Source organism: Scylla paramamosain, chromosome 7 (genome assembly GCF_035594125.1).
Source record: "Scylla paramamosain isolate STU-SP2022 chromosome 7, ASM3559412v1, whole genome shotgun sequence".
Taxonomy (NCBI): Eukaryota; Metazoa; Arthropoda; class Malacostraca; order Decapoda; family Portunidae; genus Scylla; species Scylla paramamosain.
Window position 1 is genome coordinate 23,928,116 of NC_087157.1, and position 23,870 is coordinate 23,951,985.

Consider the following 23,870-nt stretch of genomic DNA (forward strand, 5'->3'; position numbering starts at 1 on the left):
ACAGGTAATTTTCTCTGGAGATGTAATAAACCGCTTGCAATGTAAATGAAAGATCAAGCATAGTGGCATCTAGTGGGATGTGCTCTCATCTGATTGACTACTGGCATTTGGCAGGATGTGCTCTCATTTGATTGGCTGTGAGGAAGGTGTGGCATGATGTCAGAGGGCCCCTTGCCACTCATTGTCTACCAGGGATGTGAGGTTCGCCCATGCTACAATATGCTTCTTCTCAGCACCTTCCATCTATGTGGCAAAGTTTTGGGCATTAAATCAGGATGCATCCCTATATTCAAAGGGATTTTCTACCATGTTTTAAAGGCAAAACGGTTTGATTCTGGCGGCAACATGTAGATAATGGCGAGGAAAATGTGAGTCTAACTCAGAACCGCCAAAAATGTAGATTCGCCCTTCTTGCACTAAGTGCCTCATATGATGTAAGGAAATGTTGAAAACGAAAATATGGCCCTGTTCAGTGATGTGCCAAGTGTGTTGTTGACATTTCAGCATCTGGGCTGTGTTCTTCCCCTCACCTCCATGACTAAGCCAGTACCTCTGTTTTATTACTGCATTTATGTAGGAAATGTTGACTACTGTGATTGCTTGCACTTTGTTCAGCTGTACCGCTAGCTTGCTTTAAACATTACATGGTTGAATACATAAAAAAAACTTTTTTTTCCTGAATATACTCTGCTGAAATGGGGTGTATCTTATATGCCTGTGCATCTTACAAGTATATGCCATCAAATATGGTATTTATTTTAGTACTAAGCAGTGTTAAAACTATTTTATACAACCCCATTAATGTACTGTATAATATACCAGTGACAATAGGATTTTTTTTTCATGGGAATGGATTAATCACTTTCCCTTTATCTTTTATGGAAAAAAAAAATTTGTCTAAGGATCTGGAATAGATTAAGGACGTATATCGAGGTACCCCAGCATATATATATATATATATATATATATATATATATATATATATATATATATATATATATATATATATATATATATATATATATATATAAAAACTTACTTTAGTTATTCAAATTACATGTATATACAAAGAGGATATAATGATACTGAAAGCAATCCTGTACCAGGGAGGGTTCATTGCATCAAATGAAATACACTTTGATACTGAATATGAAAATTTAATTAATGAAAAATGTAATGAATCCTTTTATAATCTTAAACCATTCATTTCAATGTATCTCATAAATATACATACCAGTAATGCATATATAAAAATGTTCATGTCAACTTTCCGAAATATATGGAATAAAAATTACAATACTATTGAGAAAATGGGAGGAATATTGCTTCCTGCATTCATGTTTGGTAGAAGAAAAACATTACTTTGAAAATATTGCAAAAAAATGACACATTTCAAGAAATTACAAGAACCACGTCTGAAAACTGTTTGAGGAAATGGCCTCAGGAGAATATCAACAATAAACATGTCTGACGTGTAAATGAGCCATGGACAATATGACAAAAAAAACATGTAACCTCAGCTGACAGGACAACAAATGTAAAAAAAAGAACTCATTCTGTAAGTTGCATTCTTTTACAATTTAGCAGCTATATTACCTCCCCTTCCAAAACTAATATAAACAGAAAATAGATCCAGCCTTTCCTGGCATGACAAATCTAAGACTCAACAGTTGGTACACATAATAAATATGTTATTTTCAAGAATATCATGCAAATATTGGCTTCTTATACTAAAATTTACAGATTTTGGTTTGAAACAGTGTAATCAGAAAAACTTCCACTATTAGTAAAAAACAGGAAACCAAAACTAATGTGAATAAAGAGTTGAAAATTGCATACACAAGATAATGGTGAAGAAATGACCATGAATTAAGATTTTCTAGTTTTGTCATCCATGTAGGCTTAGATATTTTCATTAAACATAATAAATACTGTGTTCTGCATTGTTTCAGCTACATGGTAAAATATATTTCTAGAAACAAAACAGTAAAAAGCCTAGCTAAAGAAAAAAGTAGAAAATATATATGCTGCTATCTTTAGGAGTGCATGAGTTCAGAGTAGAATGCCAGATGATGTTTAAGGTTTGTCTTTCAAAACTTACTCAGGTGAAATTTCTTAGTTTACAGCCCAAGAAGCAGGTCTAAGTAAAAAAATAAATATAAATGTATAGATATACCAACTAAAGAAATGAGGACACTATGGGAGGGCATGCACACAGTGTATGCACTCTTTCTGTGATACAGGTAAAATAAGTAACAGACAGCCAGAATGAGAAGTATCTGAATTTTGCCTCTCTGAATCCATAATAAGACATGAAAACTTCATATAACAGTCCAAAATGATGAAAAGTGGTAATTATTTTATTTTCCCAGAAGAGTAGATCGGTGGCAACTCAATGTAATCTTGTGTCATGCAGGGCATGTGAAGAAACTGTCTAAAGAAGAGGAACAGGGGAGAAAAGAAATTATAGGTCTCTGATTCATTTTCAAAGAAAGAAGTATTATCATATGATAAAAGCATTGTCTACTTTTGCCTTTTCTCAATTAAAAATATAACTGCAATCACTTCAAGGGGAATTTCTGAAGAGATACAAAATAAAGCAGAGACCTTCATGGATATTTCAGTTAAACTAAGTTTGAGTGTGAACTGGTCTTTCAAATCTATATTGTGTTTACTTGCTTGTAAAATATGTGACATTCCCACATATATCAGGTTTTCCCATCAGTTGGAAGGTGAAAATCAGTTACACCTCATTAGTTTAACAAATCAATATGTTCAACTGTCAGATATTACTGATTCATGTACTGTAGCCACTAATTGGCAAAACTGATGAAGTGCAACTATAGTATTAATTGATATCCTGATATGAAGCCCTGATTTTAAATGAATAGATATTCTCACTTGTCAGCTAGGCATAAGTGACCAACACGGAGAGACTCAACTCTGTTGATGATTGTCATTATCATTTGTATAAAGGGTCTTTATTATACAGCCACCTAATGAAGGCTATTCCATATACAAAGCAGATTCACCTGAGGATAGCCATTTCTGCTTACCAAGCATGTCATATATATATATATATATATATATATATATATATATATATATATATATATATATATATATATATATATATATATATATATATATATATATATAAGGAAACTGGCCATCAGCCAATCAGTCAAAATGGGCATCAAGTCACTTGTAAAACAAATAAGGAACAATGTTTTCTTTTATAGCCATGATATATGAGGATTTTATAGTAATTCTTCTGGTAACATAATACAGAAATACCCACAGCAGTGATTCTGAGCCCAAAAAAACTAGTGCAGTAACAATCCTGAGTGTGTCATTAATATATTCAGTGCATAGACTACTAAAATGGATTGTCCTGTGTACAAAATAAAGGAATGAGGCTCTAGATACATGAGGTGCATCTTGGATCTGACTATACACACTCCATGCACTACTGGGCAGGCAGCATTGTATCATGTTTCATCCTAGAGCTGCCTTGTAAAAGTTTTAGCTAAGATTTAACAGCTAGCTTCACCACCTGACCTACAAATCAACTGTATGATGAAACAAAAAATTTGAAGATGAATGTCCTGCAAATCTGATGCATGAAAAGAATATCTGAGTGTGCTAAACAGAGTGGATTGCACATGCATCAGCAACATTCTTTTTATTTTATCAACTGTATACATGAAGGGATAAATTACATATTTACCATTTGAGAACAGTTAAGCAGTAGAGGTCAGGTGATGATAGTTGGCTCTTGCTACTTAAAACAAAAGACACATATTCATTTGTGCACCATTTTCCTTCAATCTTAGGTTATTTTAGCTTGTGTTGAAAATAAGCAAAACAAAATAGCCACAAGCAAAATTAGGTCAGGGTAGTAAAAGGAGAGAGGCAACATCCAACTTAGTAAAACATTCACTGCTTCAGAAAAGACCAGAGCCTGTTGGGCATATATTATTACTTTTGGAAAAATTCATAGCCTTTCATAAGTCCCACATCTTGAATTATTATATATAAGGATATATGTAAAGAAATTAACACTTATGAAAGTAAAGATAGAGAGACTGCTTTGGTAGCTTTAAGAAAGACAAAGAGCAGTAGAGTAAGTTATAGCAAATGCGGCAGAAACGTAAGTAAGAGGTAGATTACCGTAAAATAGTGGTAAGATAGCAAGTTATGGGGGGGGGGCATTCCACTCTTTCTTAATTCTCAAAATTGCAAAAGCACAACATTAAACTTGAGTGCAATCTGTAAATGTATGGAAATTTTCAAAGTTATTTTCATCTTACATGGGCAGTTAAATGCTTTCTACATTATACTTTTTGTAATGTGGAATATATCAGCAATCTTATGAAAATGACCATATTTACAGGACTCAAGAGGGTTACAGAGACCACAGTTAGGGGCGTTATGGCAGAAAACAAAACAGTATCAGCATTAAAAAGACAACTTAAAAGATTCCACCCAGATGCCCATTCCTTTTCTTTTGGAGTTGAATTTTTACCTTTCAAAGATCTTTTCCGAAACACCCCTACAGCAGAGGCCCACATGTGCAGCATAACAAGAGTAGAAGTGTTTCTTGGTTAGTATGTGAGACAGGTTTGGGGTTATGGGTCCAATTAATGTTTAGTAAAATATTTTAAGTTACTGATTGACAGGCAGGGGAAGATCAGGTACATAATGTAATTAGAATGTAATTACACATTTGTTTTAGACATTAGAGGGGGAAAGCCTAAAACTGAGTGATTTATGTTTACTTGTACCATACAATGTGAATTTTTTTCTTCTTTTTACATCATTCAACGGGCTCAGGTATAATTGATGATAATAAATTTAATTTAATAACATGAAGTTTGTGAACACTGAGTCATATCAAAAGATGCAGAAAATGTGGATCCTCTATTATTTTCTTCTACATAGACTGAGAAGGATACATGGCTCATACTTCCACAAGCACTATTCTATTATAATAAACTGCTATTTCACACTACACTGATTCTGATGTTCATGAACTCCTAGTAGGAAAAAAAAAAAAAAAAAAAAAAAAAACTTGGAGTTCATTCAACTACAGTGAGAATTCAGAACCCCAATGGTACATCTGTACAAATAGCTCAAGCCCAATTCACACAATGCATTTATGTTAAGAGATGCACAACCAATAGATTACTACCAGTTTTTGCTGCAAACTGAGGTGACTTTCTGGTCTTACCAGTGTGTCGGGGACTTTCTGCTGATGGCAACTGTTCAGTGATATTAATCTTTGCTTTTGTACAAAAGTTGGCATAACCATGCTAGATGTACATCTCTAAACTGAGCAGCATCCTAAAAATAGTTATACACTAAACTTTTAATCTACTGTAATTAAAATTCAAAATTATAAGGCATTGCCTTATCTCTGCCACTAGATAAAAAAAGAGTAGGGCATTAGTGAGTTCAAACATTTATTTATAAACAATGTTTTGTGGACTTTGATAGGCTTATGGCATTGTGAAATATTTAAAGAAGAAATGTGTTTTAATATTATCTACTTGCTGACATATTGTTTCCCTGAGAGGATTGATGACATCAAGCCTTGCCAACTCTAGAGGTAGAAGGAAGAGCTGGCCACTCCCAACCAGCTGCACTCAGCCAGTGTCAGCTTTGTCATGGTCAGTCTCGCACATCGTGTTGTACAAGTCAGAAAGAATGAAGGGGGAAAAACACTGCAGTACAGAGACAAAACAATAAAAAGTGCCTCAACAAAACTGACAAGTTGAAGCGTCCAAGCAGAACAAACAGTGGGAGAGCAGAGTTGGTCTTTCTGTGTTGTCACTGAGGTAGTGGGGCCTCCCAGGCTGACCATACACACTCCTCACCACATATAAGAATAAAACACAAAACAGATTCTTTCTCAGAGAATACAGTACCAAGTTTAAGATTAGCTGTATCTGTTACACACAAAAATGCTGCTTCATTTTTTGCAACTTGAAGACTAATATTTCTGGGCTTCACCACAGGTTTTTGTATTTCATTTTTACATGAATTAATTCACCTTACAGGAGGAAGAAAACAAGAAACTTAGGGTCTTGCAACAAGATTCCTGGGAAGAACTGATATCATGACTGTTTTTGCCCTTACCTTACAAGTCACTAGTTTAATATGACACAAGCTAGCAATGGTTCAGCACACTTAGTCCTTGTTCATTTTATGTTGCCAGTAAAACAAAAGTATTCATTTTAATATGTTACTCATCCAATGAAAAACTGTTCCCATGCTGATTGTCAAGAACAATTTTTACTGAAGGAATTTCCAGTAATGATACAAATAATCAACATGAGTTAATAGGAAAGAATGAAGTGACTATGAAATTGCTAAAGAAATTTTTTAAGTGGCAAGAAGAAATTGTGAGTGTAAGACATAATATACAATGACTGGTTATCACTGATTTTTACAGGTGTTGTTAATTGGATGTATCTACTGAGGAGATACAGAAACATAAACAGCTGATGACAAAATGGTGTAGTTCAGTATAAAGCATTAAAGAGGAAAACTAAAATCAATAAAGAATTTGAAGTTTGTGAAATAAGACTAACCTAAAATGTGTGACACACAACCACCTACAAGAAGAAGAATTGGGAGACAGTGAGTGTAAACAACAAACTAATACTGGGAAGCTGCACAGCTTCTCAAAAATAGAAAATACAAAATTACTAATCAGAAGACAAGGTTAAATAACTACAAATGTGGCACAGAACACAGACTTCATGGATTCTGAAATGAAGCTGCAACAGTAAGAGCAAATTCATATTTGACTCCCAAACTATGTTCTATTATGCTCTTTAAAACTTGTCTACTAATGATCACTGAAATTCCTATACTAACATGGTGGCATATCATGAGGCAGGTGGATTTTATTTAATTTGTTTACTGTGAGTGCTTCAAAGTTTCTTGGGTGAACAAGATTCAGAAATTTCTTTTTAGCTTATTGTGTCATGGATGTCTTATTTTTGTTGACATAGAAATAAAACTAATACACTTTTAAGTGTTATACACCACAAGATAAAGGAAAATATACATAGGGAATTTTGAAAATAAAATGCTATAAATTTACAAAAAAAAAAAAAAAAATACATCTCATCATATGAAGGTAAACATTACCTTTAAAAATTTGTATTACCAACTCCCAAAACCAAAGGGTATATTCAATATATTATGTAAAACATTTCCTGCTTTTTGTTGTTGATTCAAATGTTCAACCAAAAAAGAGTACAACAAATTAGTAAAATCCAACCAAGTGAAAGGGATGAGTAAGGGAGCAGCAGCAACAGCAGGAGGTCAGTTGAGAATCCATCAGATTCTCTCAGTACTATTTTGGTGGAAAGACATGTCTAAGAGACTAACATGTCCTTGACCTATACTCCTCCAGCACAATGCTTGAAGCTTCATCTACACACCAGGAAAGAGAATCTTCACGGAGAAGGAGAAGCTATCTATTAGTATTACCAACATATTTCTAGTAGGCTGGTGATGTTTACTAATGCCTTCAGTGAACATTATGAAACAGTAATAAGTGTGACTAATAAATGGGACAAGTGTCTATTCATTAAACAATGTTCACAGCATTTCACCATTTTGCATTTACCATTATCTGTTTACATATTTATTTTCAATTTAAATTTTTATGCACATATTCATTATACTTGATGGCATCTTATTACAAATGTTACACTAAGGCATACATAAATATCATTTCATATATATATATATATATATATATATATATATATATATATATATATATATATATATATATATATATATATATATATATATATAATATGGTACAGTAAGAAAGTTTTCAAAGAACAAAAAATACCACAAAATACTGAAAAGAGGCAGGCATTTCCAGATACTTGAGGTATTGAATTCTCAAATTCATTTAACTCCTGGAATAACAGTAAAAAAAAAAAAGTTTCACATCAGAGTTGAGATTGGAGTGACACTCACCCGTGATGGAGCAGAGGAGGCGCAGGGTGGGTGCCTCACCCGAGTATTGGTTGATCATGCCTTTGCTGGAGGCTTGAGGCACTGGGATGGTGAGGGTGATGGGCTTGTGGAACTTGCGGCGGCGTGGCTCCACAGTCACTATTGGAGAGACAGCTACTCGGTTGCCCAAGAGTTTAGCAACCAAGTCAGTCGGGATTGGCTGAGCCTGCAAGAAATTTACTGATACAGCTATTACTGATATCAATCATCTTCATGAACTTGTAATGAATTTACCATGACTGCTCCACTCTCTTCCTACCAGTGTTCAGAGAATTTACTCAATGGCCTCCTCATATCTAGACAGCATTTGGGAAACATTACTTGTATTAATGGGTGTCTCATATTAGTTCCCTGTGTCCCATAAACCAAGAGTATCCACATTACATGCAGACCAAGCACATCCACGTGTCAAGAAGCCTCTAGCACCACCCACATGTCAAGAAGCCTCCAATATGCACCAGCCACACTTGTGAGGTTACTCATTCTTCTGAGATGGCTTATTGGCTGCACCTGACCCAATTCCTAATTTGTTATTGTTACTCACATTACACTGGCAATTAGTAATAACTATATTCTTTAAAACTCTTCTAACATCTGCTTTAGGATGAAGTGTCATGATACACTCCATGGATATGACTTGGTATGAAATGGATATGCATTCTTCATAAAGTTATTGGAAAGTGAAGCATCATCTAATATAGTCTGAATAACAAATTACTCTCAACAAGAAAACACCATGCATTCATGTACCAAGATAATTATCCATTGCTTTGTCCAGCCTATCATCTTCTGTGCTTCTACAGTGAGGCCCAAACTCTAGTCCTATACCTATTCTTTACAAGTGACACAAAGGTTACAACATGAAAAAAGACAAAGATGATAAGCTGATGTCATCTTTGTCCAGTCAAAGATCTAAACCCAAGAGCTCTCAGTTGTGAGCTAAGAGTACTGATCACTACACCTCCAGGCTGCTAGATATCTAGACATAATGTCTCATCATTTTCTAAATTTTAACTCTTTCCTTGAATCATAAAAATAATCAATACAAAACTATTCAACATGGTGAAATAATGTTTGCTACTCCAGAACTCAACACATTTCTTTGTTTGTCATGCAATGAAAATTATTCCCAGCACTTTCCAAAAAAGATTTGTGTTAAGATTTATGATGTAAACATTAACTTCTACTAATATTCTTCTCATCCTGCCAAATGTTTTGTTCAGTTCCACCACTGTTTATAGCTCACTGTGACAATTTGATCCCATCACAGGAAAGAGAATGTTCAAGAGAAGGAATGAAGATCTCCTACAAGTGTTACCCTATTTCTTAACAGCTCAGATTCCTGCCTTATACTCCCTGCTTCAGCTAAACATCTTCATTTCATATATATATATATATATATATATATATATATATATATATATATATATATATATATATATATATATATATATATATATATATATATATATACATATATATATACATATACATATATATATATATATATATATATATATATATATATATATATATATATATATATATATATATATATATATATATATATATATATATATATATATATATATATATATATATATATATATATATATATAATTCTTGTAGACATCAAGGGTTAGCTGGAGAGATGTGGATTAGTGAGCTACGAGAGTAGCACAACTTATAGATGATGATGCCAAAGAAGAGGAAGGAAGAGAAAGCACCATGTGGATTTATAATAGATTTCTTAGATGTAATAAGACAAATTTTGAAAGACAAGATAAGAGACGTGTGTGAAACCTTTCCTTCAAGCAACTCTGTATTTTCCACTAAAGAAAGGAGCAGAGATGTGAGAAAATAGCAATCCTATGTAAAGAAATCTTTTGTAAGGACCAGACTAAAAATGTTGAAGAGAAAATGCCTAGCCACATACTCTGGAGGATTACTGCCTTCATATTTCCTGCATTGTAAAAGACAAAAAAAGTTGATAGATTGAAGGAAAGAAGTCCATGTTCTGTATTTTCATTGATACAATACAGCATAAAATTTTGTCTTGGCTGTCCCCCTTCAAGGAGGATGTCAGGCTGGTGCACTGGTGGGTTTTTAGAGATTTTATTATAGACAAAATAAAAGATGACTCACATACTTGTGCAACATTATTATGAACTGAATTTTGATATCAACAATTTTTGATAATTCTCCTCTTCCTTAAGTTACTGAATAAAAGAACATGCTAAAATTACTCACTTTAGAAATCAGAAGTTAGAATTCTTCATGATAATAATAATACTTAATATTCAATTTCAAAGAAAATAACAACTTTGTTTCTAAAAACGACACTTGTGAAGTGCTTCAGAATGAAAAGATTATTTCTACATGAAGATTTCCTCTGTGGATTGGCCAATCATGACACTTGGCTGAGTGACAGTATTCCAGGTCTGTTTAATTATCATATCAAGAAATCTGTCTATCATGAAAATAGTATGGAAATAATATGAGAAAAATTGCGGCTAACAAATCTTTACAGTAATGAGGTGACAGTGATCCACATCCAGCATTCCCATACTTGCAGATTGTACAAGATAACTTTGTATGCACACTTCCTGTGGTCCCAGTGGCAAGCTGGAGCAAGAAGAGCAAGTCAAGTACTGTACCTCTCCTCTGTACTTTCCCTCCACCTCATTCATTAATAGCTGTAACAAATTTCAATGCTAAGTGTACTTCACATTAATCCTATCCTATAAGCAGATTTTGTTGATGTTTAAACAGTAAATATTATTTTCTTTTATGGAACTGCAAGATGAACTTGCATTATCTATCAAACACTAAAGTAGATATGTTCATTAAACTGCCAAGTATTATATTGCACTACACTGTATTCTAGTTTATATATATATATATATATATATATATATATATATATATATATATATATATATATATATATATATATATATATATATATATATATATATATATATATATTAAAGGAAGATATGTATCTTGGCAGCTCATTATGGATTAAATCAGAACCATGGTTTTCCTGAAACAACACTTCACACAAAGGATGATTTCATCTTCATGAACATTTCCCAAAACTATTTTTTACAACAGAATTGTTTCCTGATAACCAATGCCTGTATGTTTCAATAAATGTTAGCAAGAACATAAGAGGCCTTTTCTGAGGCATCTTCTTCAGTAATGTCTGACAGTGATGAAATGCATGTAACCTGGCAGCATGAGCGAGGCTCGACACAGCATGGACAAACAAGGCAGCCAACACATGTACAAAGAAGCACACACACACACACACACACATAGCACAAAGGATCAAAAGAAGGATGTATGTTACAAAAGCCCAATAAAATCAGTTAAACTGTGGTAACTGTCAATGTTTCTACAAGATCAAGTGTATGAAGTTTACTAAGCTACTGTAAACTTTCAAATCTACTTTCTTAATAACTACTTTGATGAAAGACCTGATCCAATGCTGTTTTATCGAACCTTGCTAACTGCATACTATTACACGCATTTTTAGACTAGATGGTGAAAACAAACTTCATGCCACTTGCGTTAAACTAAGTTTATTGGGCATTTTTTGTTCCAAGACTGTGGTACAAACTAGCTAACATGGTTAGTTTGTGCTGCAGTTAGTATTAAGCCAAGCCAATAAGAGACAGAAATGTTATCAGTCACCCTCCATTCCAACAAGAAACTGGTAGAATTGGAATGAACTATACAGTTCTTATTGTACCATATTAAATTGTAAGTGTCATCCAGACACAAATAGAATAATACTGGAAATATTACTATGCTCTTAAAAATAACCTTGAACCCTCACATGCAAGTTCAGTCTTCTAGTGTGTGTGAGTGTGTGTGTGCATATATATATATATATATATATATATATATATATATATATATATATATATATATATATATATATATATATATATAAATAATTATTTTTTTACACACACACACATACACACACACACACACCCACATACACACACACACACATTATATATATATATATATATATATATATATATATATATATATATATATATATATATATATATATATATATATATATATATATATATATATATATATATATATATATATATATATATATATATATATATATATATATATATATATATATATTACATTTAACTATATCAGCTCCAAACAGCTTTCCATAACCCCACATTACAATTGTGAACAGAAAGCTGCTGGGTAAGTGGCAATCTGTGGCTCTTTCCTTACCTGCTTTCATATAATGTTAATATTAATATCAATCTCACTGTTGCAAAATATCTTAATTGTGAAATATATATCAATTCATCATAAAGAAATCCAAGTTCTGAAATATATTTTTCTAAAGGGGAATTTGAAAATACAAAGTTACATGGAAGTGAACATTAAAATGATCAGTAAATATATAGTGATTAATGAATGCAAAGCTTGTTGTTATGAATCCAGAAGGTAATGACTGCAGCACACAGGACATAAGTACATTACCTACCTATATACTAAACAAATTAGAATCATATCTTCATCCAGTTCTAAGAATGATAGTCTTTAGGTCTTTAAGTCTACCACAGTGAGTATTTTTAAAATTAGACAACCTTAACAAGATGTGCCACACTCAATAACACTCATGCTCATCTTAACTGGAATGTGTAGACTATTTTCTGCACACTAGACCTAACTTGATATGGAAAAATTGTCCACTACAATTTGATAATACTTAACTTCTTCCCTTTCAGTCTAACTCATGTGCCTCTTCAGATTTTATGCTTATGCAAATTGATTGGCTGAATTAATTAAAAAATGAAAATAAATAATGAATGAACATTTCTGTGGATGGTAGTGTATGACTCTGGCTCAGTCAGTTCCTGTTTCTATATAATACTGATTATACATGAGTCTGTGTGGAAAGGAGCAAGATTGCAAGATACTAAATACTATAATCCATTTCTCGGATTGACCAATTTGACTTGGCCTCAAAAATGGTAGCAAAAGGCTATGTTAATTAAGATTTAGTTAAACTCCATATTATTTTCTGAGTTAGGGAAATGCATGTTATTGGATGTCACTATTTCAAAATAAACAAAATAACACCAAATTATCTTAAGCACAGCCTTAATCCAACTAACTGAACTGAACATATGTCTAAGTTCTAATCCTAAATATGAGTGAGCATGATGGATTATGTTAAGTTGCTCTTTGGCATATTCAAATTGACTGTATTCCAAATTGGATTTCTTATTAAAGCAAATTCCAAAAGCACAATGTTAGATCAAAGGGGAAGACTTCTAGAAGGGACATTTGCAAACCTGAATACAAGTACTGTACCCTAATAAATAAGAAACATGAAAATCTGTTCAAGTATACAAAATACAATATAAAGTAAGTTTGCATACTAAAGTGAAATGTAATAAAAAGGCTTTTCGAAAGGTACCTATTTCCTAATCTACAGATATTCTAACATGCTATTATCATGTGCTGTAGACAATACAGATCGTTGTTTTTTTTTCTTTCTTTATATGAATCTGTCAGCCAATTATTTCTTCGGTGTTTTCAAGTTCATATTTTATGAATGCAAATATCAAGTCTACAGAAGATGCCATAGATGTTAACATTACATATAAAAATATTAAATCTCAAGAAAGGCATTTGACATGTGATTTTCTAAGGCCTTGACCTAAGCATAATCATTGCAGCACTCAACTATTTTGTGATTTCAGCCTCAAAGGGAAAGTCAAGATTACATCTGGAACTACAACTTGTGAATTACGGGGCACTAAAAACTGCAGCTACTGGCAATTATACTGCAGTGTATATGCTATGGTCTTTTATCTGCTAGAAAAATACAAGTCATGCACTGGTATGACTAGATGCTTGGGCACAAATTCAAATTAGCAGTATATGAATGCATAATGTACAATATCAGAACTTGGCTAGAAACTTTGAGTAGTAACTGAATGACATGGTCCTTCTAGTGCATGAAATGTGAGCCTTAATAGTCTTTCTACCATAAAGAAAGACCAAAGGGTAGGAATTTTGTCCATGCTACAGAGTCCCTATAAGTTATGCACTGAGGTCTTGTTATCAATTCATATTTGACAATGAAGAATGAATAATTGATGGCATATTATGCAGGATGCATAACACTCATGTAGCATGAAATTTAGTTCTCTTGAAATTTTCACAAGCAAGGGTATATATATCAAAATATAAATTTTGGGCAATTTATATGCAAGTACACAAATATTTCTAATATTCATTATTCTGCTTTCCAAATCTAAACATTAATTTCTTAAGACAACTGAGACAGTACTGCAGCTTCATAAAAGAAAACCAATCAGTCACTAATGACTTCTTCGTACTATATTCACATCTTGTTTTAGACTTGAATTTAAAATCTTCACCTGCATGGTGATATGAACAGAAAATATTACCCTTTGCTGGCATTGGATAAGGTCTCTGTAGCAGAACAAGGTGAGCAGTTGGTCTGCATTATGCTTACACCATGGGTCTAGCCTAAAGCTTGTACGGTATGGGCGATTCCTTACTAGATGTCTGCACTGAAGCCTTTTGGTTATTTACTGCTATCATTCCCTTATTCCCCCTTCCAGACTCAAGTAATCATCTCACCATTTGCACATAACAATAGTATGTAAAGCAAAAATCCAAAAGGAGTAATATTTTACAATTACTATGAGACTAAAAATAGATATATGTATTTCAAAGCCCATAAAATACTGTTAAGAGAATAAAAGCAAAAAAGGAAAGCATATAAGCAATGAAAGCCATGCATGAGTAGTGACTGGAATGTGAAAAAATTCAGACTACTAGAAGCCAATTCTTCATGCAAATAAAATCAAATACTAGCAGCTAATTTGTTCTTCAAAATAATAATAAATACTTATTTCATCTAATGACTAATACCAGTGGATATCAAGAATCCTACAGCAACAAAATGAAGCATAAACTATATTGTCATAAAGTTATACACATATTGAGATCAGACTGACTAGAATTAATGAAAAATGACTAGAATTCAGGAAAAATAACAAGAAAATAAATATTTTGTGAATAATAGCAAAAAATATTATTCATAATAAAAATATCTTAATGACTTCCATACATCTGGAAGTCTTCATAAGAAATGGTAAGAAAAGTGTGAGCTAACATGTAAAGATATTAAATATGTAAAGTACAAATTATTGATTGTATGTGGTTCTTCAGCCTACATCATGTGGCCAATGCTCCACTACATACACAAGCTGCTCATGCTCAAATCTGCCGCTCACAGGACAAAATACAAACTCAGTGCAGTTCCCCGATGTGACACCTTGAGTGGTCACCCTCCACAATACTGCTGACACCACCATTGGCTAACCTGTCTATGCTACACTATGTCTTACCATCAGGAATATCAAACTGAACTGTTAAAGGAAAGTTCTCTGGAGGGACAATGAGGTAAAATATTTTCTCACTGAACCTCTTGCAGCCCATGAAAGTTGGGCAATGAACAAATGCCATATAATAATTTTTCAAGCTTGCAATGATGTTTCACGTAGCATGCCTCTCACATGTCACTTTCATTTTATGTATGTGTATTCACGTTTCAAGCTTTCAATACGTTATCATTATGTGATATGATGAGCCACGCATATCAAATATATCAAATGATGAATCTTTCTCATCTCCTATAAATATTGTACCATCGTTTATCATTGTCATTATCCTTATTCTTTGCAATGATTTGGTGTGTAAACATTACAATATAAAACAAGAGGGCATACACCTAGATAGATGGATAGTCCTCTAATAATGCAATGGAAAAATAAAAAAATTAAGCAGCTTACAGCATGTAACTTAATGACACCTTCATAAAGATAAAACAGCCAAAGGACAGAACCCTGCAAACGTGTGGTCCTACAATCCCTCTGCTTTCAAAATGATTCAATAAATATGAATGAAAATACAAATAATGCATGGCAAAGCCATAATTTAGAGGTGCACTCTACATGAAGGAAGGAACCAACAAACCATGAAACAGTACATGTGGTGATCACTGCAAACATCACATGAGAGGAGCTGAGCCAGTTTATGCAGCACAAGATTAGTCTAAAGAAAAATGATGTGACAACTCACATCAAAACAGAGCATGAACACAAAAGCAGCTATTGACAAGTATTTGAAACTTACTTGAATACTACCCATAATTCATTTAATACTGACATGAAATTGAAAATAGAAATGATTAGTATATACAATTGTCTAATTTGTCACCCTTCCAGAAAGCTGCAGGCCAGAGCTCTCACAATACAAGAGATGGCATCCATCAAACAGACAAGTTGATTATGTAACACCCAATCCAAACTAGTGCTGAATACAGTGATTTACCCTGCTGGCTTGGATAAGGCATGGATATAAGTAGTATGAGCATAAAGTTTGTAAATAATTAGCTTTTAAGCTTGCTGTTGTGTAAATAACATAGTTTTCCCATGAAAATATTAATATTCCAACTTTATATATTAAATCTATTCCAAAAATAGGCAACAGACATTACAGAAGGATCTTAAGTGCACTCCCTTAGTTTGGGCAACTTATGTCATTACTTGCCCAAAGCACACTGTGAGAAAACTGGGAGTTCAGCATTTCTGTCAGTCATCCAGTTCAACTGGGAAGAATACTAAAATAGCAAAGTGTGGCTTGGAATTACCACCCTTTCATATATCTACAGCTGCAATCTAAACTCACAGCTAACATTAGAACTTTTAATTTTCTGTGAACAGAATGAGTGGGATAAAAATCAAAGTTTTATGGCTGTTAATATATAAAGTGGTCACTGCATTACTGGAGGACTGCTGTATGCATCATTATCAAAATCATGTATCTTTAAATGTGTAAATATTATGTTGAAAAGTCTAATTAAGTGCATATCTCAATTCCTTAAATAAATTCGTAGGAAAGTAAATGTATTTTACCAGTAGGGTGAATAAGAACTAGAAAATCCTGAATAATCAGAAAATCTTGTCATATTAATTTAGCTCAAAGCATTTCCTTGACCCCCAAATGTTATATGCTGTACTTCACCATATGAGACTGAAACGCTTCTTCTTGGGAATGTTGTTGACACTAATTTTTTTCATGGGTCCTGTGTGGTTTTTGCGTGGCTTGAAGAGGTTTACCTGAAGTCCAACTTTGATCTTCTTGGTAAGAGCTCCTTGAGGGAAAACAGCCTGCACCTGTGGCACCACAGTGGATGACACCATCCCTCCCTCTGGACCAATCGCATGAACCTGTAAACACAAAAGCAATCATGTGCATAAGTAGCAGACTGGAGTTTCCTCTAAATACTTAATCACATTTAGACACATGCATGAAGGATTACATGCCGAAAAGGTTTGGCTGTCCCTTTGGAGAGAGTTGTCTGACCATTTTATCCAGTGTTTAGGCAATGTCTTTTCTGATGATTTCCTGGCCTGTGGCACTGCCAAACCTTGTGTTGGGCAAATTATCGGATTTGATCCTAAGTGTCAGTGATAACCTTGCTTCCCACAAACAATCTCTCTCTCTCTCTCTCTCTGCATACAGAATTTACATTTCACACAAATTTATTTCCTTTAAAGAGATCTATACTTGTCTATGAATTATTAGAATTTGAGAAAAATCTGAGTGCCTCTCTTTCTGATGTTCTAGAACATTAGAACTGGGCATCCTGATTAACAGGCTGAGCAGTGAAGCCTTTGCTAAACATCACTTGATGAAAATAGCGCTATACTGCAACTGCCCCAAGGCTGCATGTTCTATCTTTGTTCTGTAGTCTAAATGGGCAGGTATTTCTTACCCTCTGTACCATTCTCTCTCTCTCTCTCTCTCTCTCTCTCTCTCTCTCTCTCTCTCTCTCTCTCTCTCAAGCAACTCATCCACTATATACTAACTTCTTCATGGGACAGATTTGTAGCAAAGTTGATGAATGTATTGTATCCTTTTCTCACAGAATGAATTATTCACTACATGTGAATTCTGATATGGAAATTTATCCAGAACACAACTCCCCAACATCACAGAATGTAGAGATACGTAATGTATGTTGATAATATATTATCTATGCATCTGTCTGCTAACAATCTGAGATCTCAACTATTTTTAAGATTTAATTTACTATTTTCACTTAATCATCTGAAAGAAGCATATATATATTCAAAAGTATGGGAGATTTGATTAAATATAAAACTTTATTCTGTTGAAACCCAAAATCATCCTCTCACATATTGGTTTTTGGTTACCACATGATATCAATTTGCAAGTTTCACTAATAAGAAAGAAACACCTACCTCTTGTCTGATGCGAGTCACAATGGCAAAGTACTGAGGGAAGTCAGTGGTCAAGATCCGAGTGATGCGATTGGTGTTGAGGTCTTCCAGTTGTTTCAACTCTGCAAGTAAGTGTAAAACATTTTAATCCCTGAGGAATATAGTTTTAATACACTACCTTCATGGTAAATAACTATGACAATAATCTTTGCACATTTATTATTTGCAACTTGTTTTTGAGCTCAAATATATATATATATATATATATATATATATATATATATATATATATATATATATATATATATATATATATATATATATATATATATATATATATATATAAAAGAACATAATAATAGGTAAGTGAATTTTTAAAGTATGCAAAAGTTTAAAGAGTGAACATATCATATGATTTAATTAAAGTTACACTTCAATTTGCTCTTGAAATCCTTTAAATGACTTGCTTACTTCATGATTTACTAACAAAATGCAGCTCCACCACCACCCACCTTCTCCATCAAAGCTCTCGTTGAGGACCTCCTGCACCGCCTCTTCTGTGGCCTCCAGGGTGTGCTCTCGCCACGTCTCTCCATTGTCAGAACGAAGGATCACAATCTCACGCTCCTTCCCACGCAGAGAGGCAAAGTGTGGCACCTCAATGATCACAGGGCTGGAAGGAGCAACACCATGACATTTGAGGATTTATCATTGATCTTACACTCACATAATTTATATACAACTTTGGATTAGTCCAATCTTATAAAAAAAAAAATTATAATAGTAATACAAGCATGTCCTCTCTAACCCCTATTCAATAATCCTGTACTTCCCTTAATTCCTGAAACATGCAAACTGGTCTCAGAGTATTCTAGATGTCGAAGCTATGATAAACAACAAAAGTTCAGCATAACTATATTAAAGATTTAGGCATTTTTGCCAGTCATTAATTAGGTATCTACTGTTTTTCTTTGTGTTGAACAAACCTGAAATACATAGAGTCTATACATACCCTATACTCATGCTATTTTTGTCAGGCATTAAGTGATATCAATAGCTTGTCAGATATGATTTGGAACTCACCCTAAGAACTTGGCACCTGCAGGACCCATCTCCAGGATGCGGGATGCCAGCGCCTCACCCTCCATCAGGGGAGGAGCATGGACCAATTTATCCTTCTTCAGATAGCGGCAAGTGACCCTCATGGGCATGGCAGCCTTGCGAGGTGGGATGATGACTCGCACACCAGAGTGGCGGCAGCCTCGCATGGCTCCGCCCCGGGCATCCACCATGAAGCTCACCAGGAACCTGTGACAAGGTCATCATGATAGCTCCTCCCAGGAAGGGATGATTCATCAAGATGTTTGAACAATTATGTAGTGAGGTGAGGTTAATATACCTAAAATGTACTTAATGAACATTTAAAGAAAGATATTTACAAATTTGATATATGACTGTCAAGGAAATCTATATTACCATAATACTTGAGTAAATTGTTACAATTACACTGAAATAACATGTCTGGCATGAAATCAATTTACTGCATACATTTTCAAGTTGACTGATATAAATTAAATGATAATATCAAAAAATAAACCAAAAAATTATCACTACAAAATAAGGGCATTAAAAAAATCAATAATTAAAATGTTACTAGAAAATCCAAAGCTATTAAAATGCCTTACTGTAAGGCAATCATTCTATACAGCAATGAAAGTGCTGGAAAAAATAATGCAGTTAAAATCTACTGGGCACTACAAAAAATAAACAAATTCAAAGTACTATAATACAAGAAAATCAGAAGTATTCAGAAATCCACCAACTGATGATACAGAGCAGTCTACGAAGAGGCCAAGGTACTAGATACTCACGTCCTCCATGAGAGTTTGCTGTTATTTGAAGCATGCAAGAAAGGTTAGAAATGCACAATTAGTTATCAGCTCAACACAAGCCTCAGACAAACAATTCCAACAAGTAATAAGTATCAAGTATAATATTGTGTTATGAAAACACACACACACATTTGTTGGTGTGTGTGTGTGTGTGTGGGTGTGTGTGTGTGTGTGTGTGTGTATTTATCTACTTTACATAGTTGTGTGTGTGTGTGTGTGTGTGTGTGTGTATTTACCTACTTTACCTAGTTGTGTGTGTGCGTGTACATGTATTTACCTAGTCATATCGTACAGGGCACAAGCCAAAGCTCATTTTGTCCTATTTCCATAACCATATTTATCCAGTTTCTCTTTAAACATGTGTACACTGTTTGTTGCAGCCATCTCTTCCTTCAAATCATTCCAGATTTCAATAGTTATATATGGGAAGCTGCATTTCTTGATCCACTCTTCTTTATTTTCTTCCCATGATCCCTCATCCGTCTCTCTCCCTCATCCATCTGTGGTACCAAGTCATTTCTGTCTATTCTTTTTATAATGTTTATTAATTTGTGCATTGTTATCAGGTCTTCTCTTTCTCTTCTCTCTTGTGGTGTTGGTAAACCCATCTCTTTAAGTCTTTCTTCATAGCTTAAGTCTTTCAATTCTGGTACCATCTTCGTCACTATCTGCTGTATTCTTTTCCAGTTTCCATATATCTTTTTTTCCATGTGAAGCCCAAACTACTGCTGGGTATTCAAATTTAGAATGTATCATGCTTGTTATAATTTTCTTCATAATTTCTTTATCTAAGTAGTTAAATGGCATATTAATTTTTGTTAAAAAGGTTTATGTAGAGCCAAATATCCCATTTATGTGTCTTTCAGGTGATAGAGTTCCTGAATCATTACTCTCAAATCTTTTTCTTCATAACTTTTCATTATTATTTCTCCTCCCATTTTGTACTTTCATGAAAGTCTTTTTACTTTTTCCTATTTACAACATGTGGCATTTTCTGGTATTAAATTCTAATTTCCATCTTTGGCTCCATGCATGTTTCTTGTCAATATCATTTTGTAACTCCTTGCAGTCATTTTCATTCTTTACTATTTTCATTATTTTTGTATCATCAGCAAACAGGTTTATATAACTATTTAGATCCTCTGTCACATCATTTACATATATTTGAAACATAATAGGTGCCAACACAGATCCTTGCAGTACTCCACTCTCTGCACCAACAACTTGAATTAATGTCTCGGATTACTGTTCTCATTTTGCTCCATTGTAAATAATCCTCCTTTCATCTCAATGCTGCTCCCTTTAGTCCTCCTCCGTTCTCTAACTTCCACACAAGGCTTTTGTGAGGAACTTTATGTGTATGTGTGTGTGTCTATTTACCCATTTTGCCTAGGTGTGTGTGTGTGTGTATGTGTGTGTGTGTGTGTGTGTGTGTGTGTGTGTGTGTGTGTGTGTGTGTGTGTGTGTGTGTGTGTGTGTGTTTACCTAGTTGTAATTTACATGGCCTGACCCATCCTCATGCGGTCTTGTCTCCATATCTACACTTGTCTAGTTTTCTTTAAAGTTGTGCACACTCATTGCCAATACTACATCCTCACTTAGCTTGTTCCATACTTCTATATTTATCTGTGGAAAACTATGCTTCTTCATATTATTCAAGCATCTTCCTTTTCTTAGTTTTTTGCTGTGGCCTCATGTGAATCTGGTATTTTCTACTACTCTTAGCAGTAGTTTCTCATTATCAATTTCTTCCACTCCATTCCACAATTTATATATCGGTATTAAATCTCCCCTTTCTCTTCTTTATTCCAATGCTGGCAGATTAATTTCCTTTAACCTGTCTTCATATGTCAATTCTTCCAATTCTGGAACCATCTTCATTGCCATCCTTTGTATCCTTTCTAGTTTTTTTACATGTTTCTTCTTGTGGTGAGACCACACTGATTCAGTATATTCCAACTTTGGTCTAATCATAGAATCTTTCTCTTCATATCTTTATCTATGTAGTGGAATGCTGCTCCAATATTTCTCACCATTCTATATGTATCACTGAATATCTTTTCTATATGCTTCTCCAACTGCTGGTTATCTTGTATTATCACTCACAGATCTTTCTGTTCTTGCATCTTTATTATTTCTTCGTTTCCCATCTTATATGTCCATTTTTGTCTCTTCAGTTTTTCTCATTTCCATTACATGATATTTTTCACATTAAATTCCGTCTTCCATTTCTTATTCCAGTTCCATTTTTTATTCAAATCATCTTGTAGAATTTCACAGTCTGTTGTTTCTTATAAGTCTTTGCAATTTTACATCGTCTGCAAACAAACTCATGTAACTCTACCCCTTTAGGAATATAATTTATGCAGATCAGGAAAAAGTATTGGTGCTAGTGCTGATCCTTGTGGTACTCCACTATCTACTTTTCTCCATTTAAATTTTACATTTTTTACTACCATTCTAATTTCTCTTCCCTTTAAGTAGCTTTCCATCCAGTTTATTATTTTTCCATTTAATCCTCTTACATTCTCTAGCTTCCATAGTAGCCTGATGTGAGGAACTTTGTCAAAAGCTTTTTTTACATCTAAATAGACACAATCTACCTATCCATCCCTCTCCTGTGTTATATCACTCTCAAATAGAAGCTCAGGAAATTTGTAACACATGATCATTTTTGTCTAAAGCCAGACTGTTTTTCTGATATTATATCATGTTTATCTAAAAATTTTGTACACTGTTTCTTTGTCATTTCTTCATAGATCTTACATACTATACTGGTTACTAATACTGGTTTAATGGTTCTTCTTTCTTTCACTTTTATAAACTGGCACTATGTCTGTTTTCTTCCATTCCTTAGGCACTCTTCCAGTTCATAATGAGCACTTTATTATGTCATATACTGGTTCAATTAACTGTTTCCTGCACTCTTTTAAAATGAAACCTGATACTCCATCTGGTCCTGTAACTTTTCTCTCTTCCAGTTCCTCCATTTTATAAACATTGATTACTGTAATTTCCCACATTTGCCTTTTTGTCTTCTCATCTTGTGTTTTTTTAAATTCTGATTTTACCATAAAAACTTGCTGGAACTTTTTGTTTAGCAATTCACTCATGTCTTTTGAGTCTTTTTATGTTTCATTTCCATCCTTCAATTTTTCTAGTTTTTTTAGTTTAATTTTTCCATTTATGAATCTGTAGAACAGTTCTGGTTCATCCTTACACTTTTAAACTGTATCTTTCTCTTCCTCTCTCCTTATTTTTACATCTTCATTTCTTGCTATCTTAGTCTTCTTTATTTTGGGGGGGTTTTGATTTCTTTTCATTTTTATCCATGCTTTGTCTCTTTTTTTCTTTGCTCTTGCACATCTTGCAGTGAACCACACCTGTTTTCCTTCTTCTTTAGGCTTGTATAGTGGGTCATATTTATTCACTCTTGTCTCATATAGTTTCATAAAAATGTCATATTTATCTTGCACACCATTTGCTCTTTTCAGCTTTCCTCAGTCTATTTCTTCACAGAATATCTTAAGATAATTTATATTTGCTTTCCCATAGCTTCTCCTGTTTCCTTTGTATGATTCAT

General features: G+C 33.6%; 1 protein-coding gene across 50 annotated transcripts in view; it reads right to left on the bottom strand.

The window, feature by feature from the left end:
* Positions 1-23,870, bottom strand: part of LOC135102246 (ankyrin-2-like) — a 213,740-nt gene that overhangs the window by 64,091 nt on the left and 125,779 nt on the right. For 33 of the 50 annotated variants that reach the window (XM_064007143.1, XM_064007135.1, XM_064007147.1 and 30 more), the window contains 6 exons: positions 19,479-19,703; positions 18,908-19,068; positions 18,417-18,517; positions 17,268-17,378; positions 8,011-8,215; positions 4,529-4,555 (listed from right to left, as the gene is read on the bottom strand). In XM_064007143.1, the coding sequence (XP_063863213.1) occupies positions 4,529-4,555; positions 8,011-8,215; positions 17,268-17,378; positions 18,417-18,517; positions 18,908-19,068; positions 19,479-19,703 (830 nt within the window). Of the gene's footprint in view, positions 1-4,528; positions 4,556-8,010; positions 8,216-17,267; positions 17,379-18,416; positions 18,518-18,907; positions 19,069-19,478; positions 19,704-20,266; positions 20,285-23,870 lie in introns of all 50 variants that reach the window. The other 17 variants (XM_064007153.1, XM_064007149.1, XM_064007150.1 and 14 more) reach the window with 3 other exon arrangements.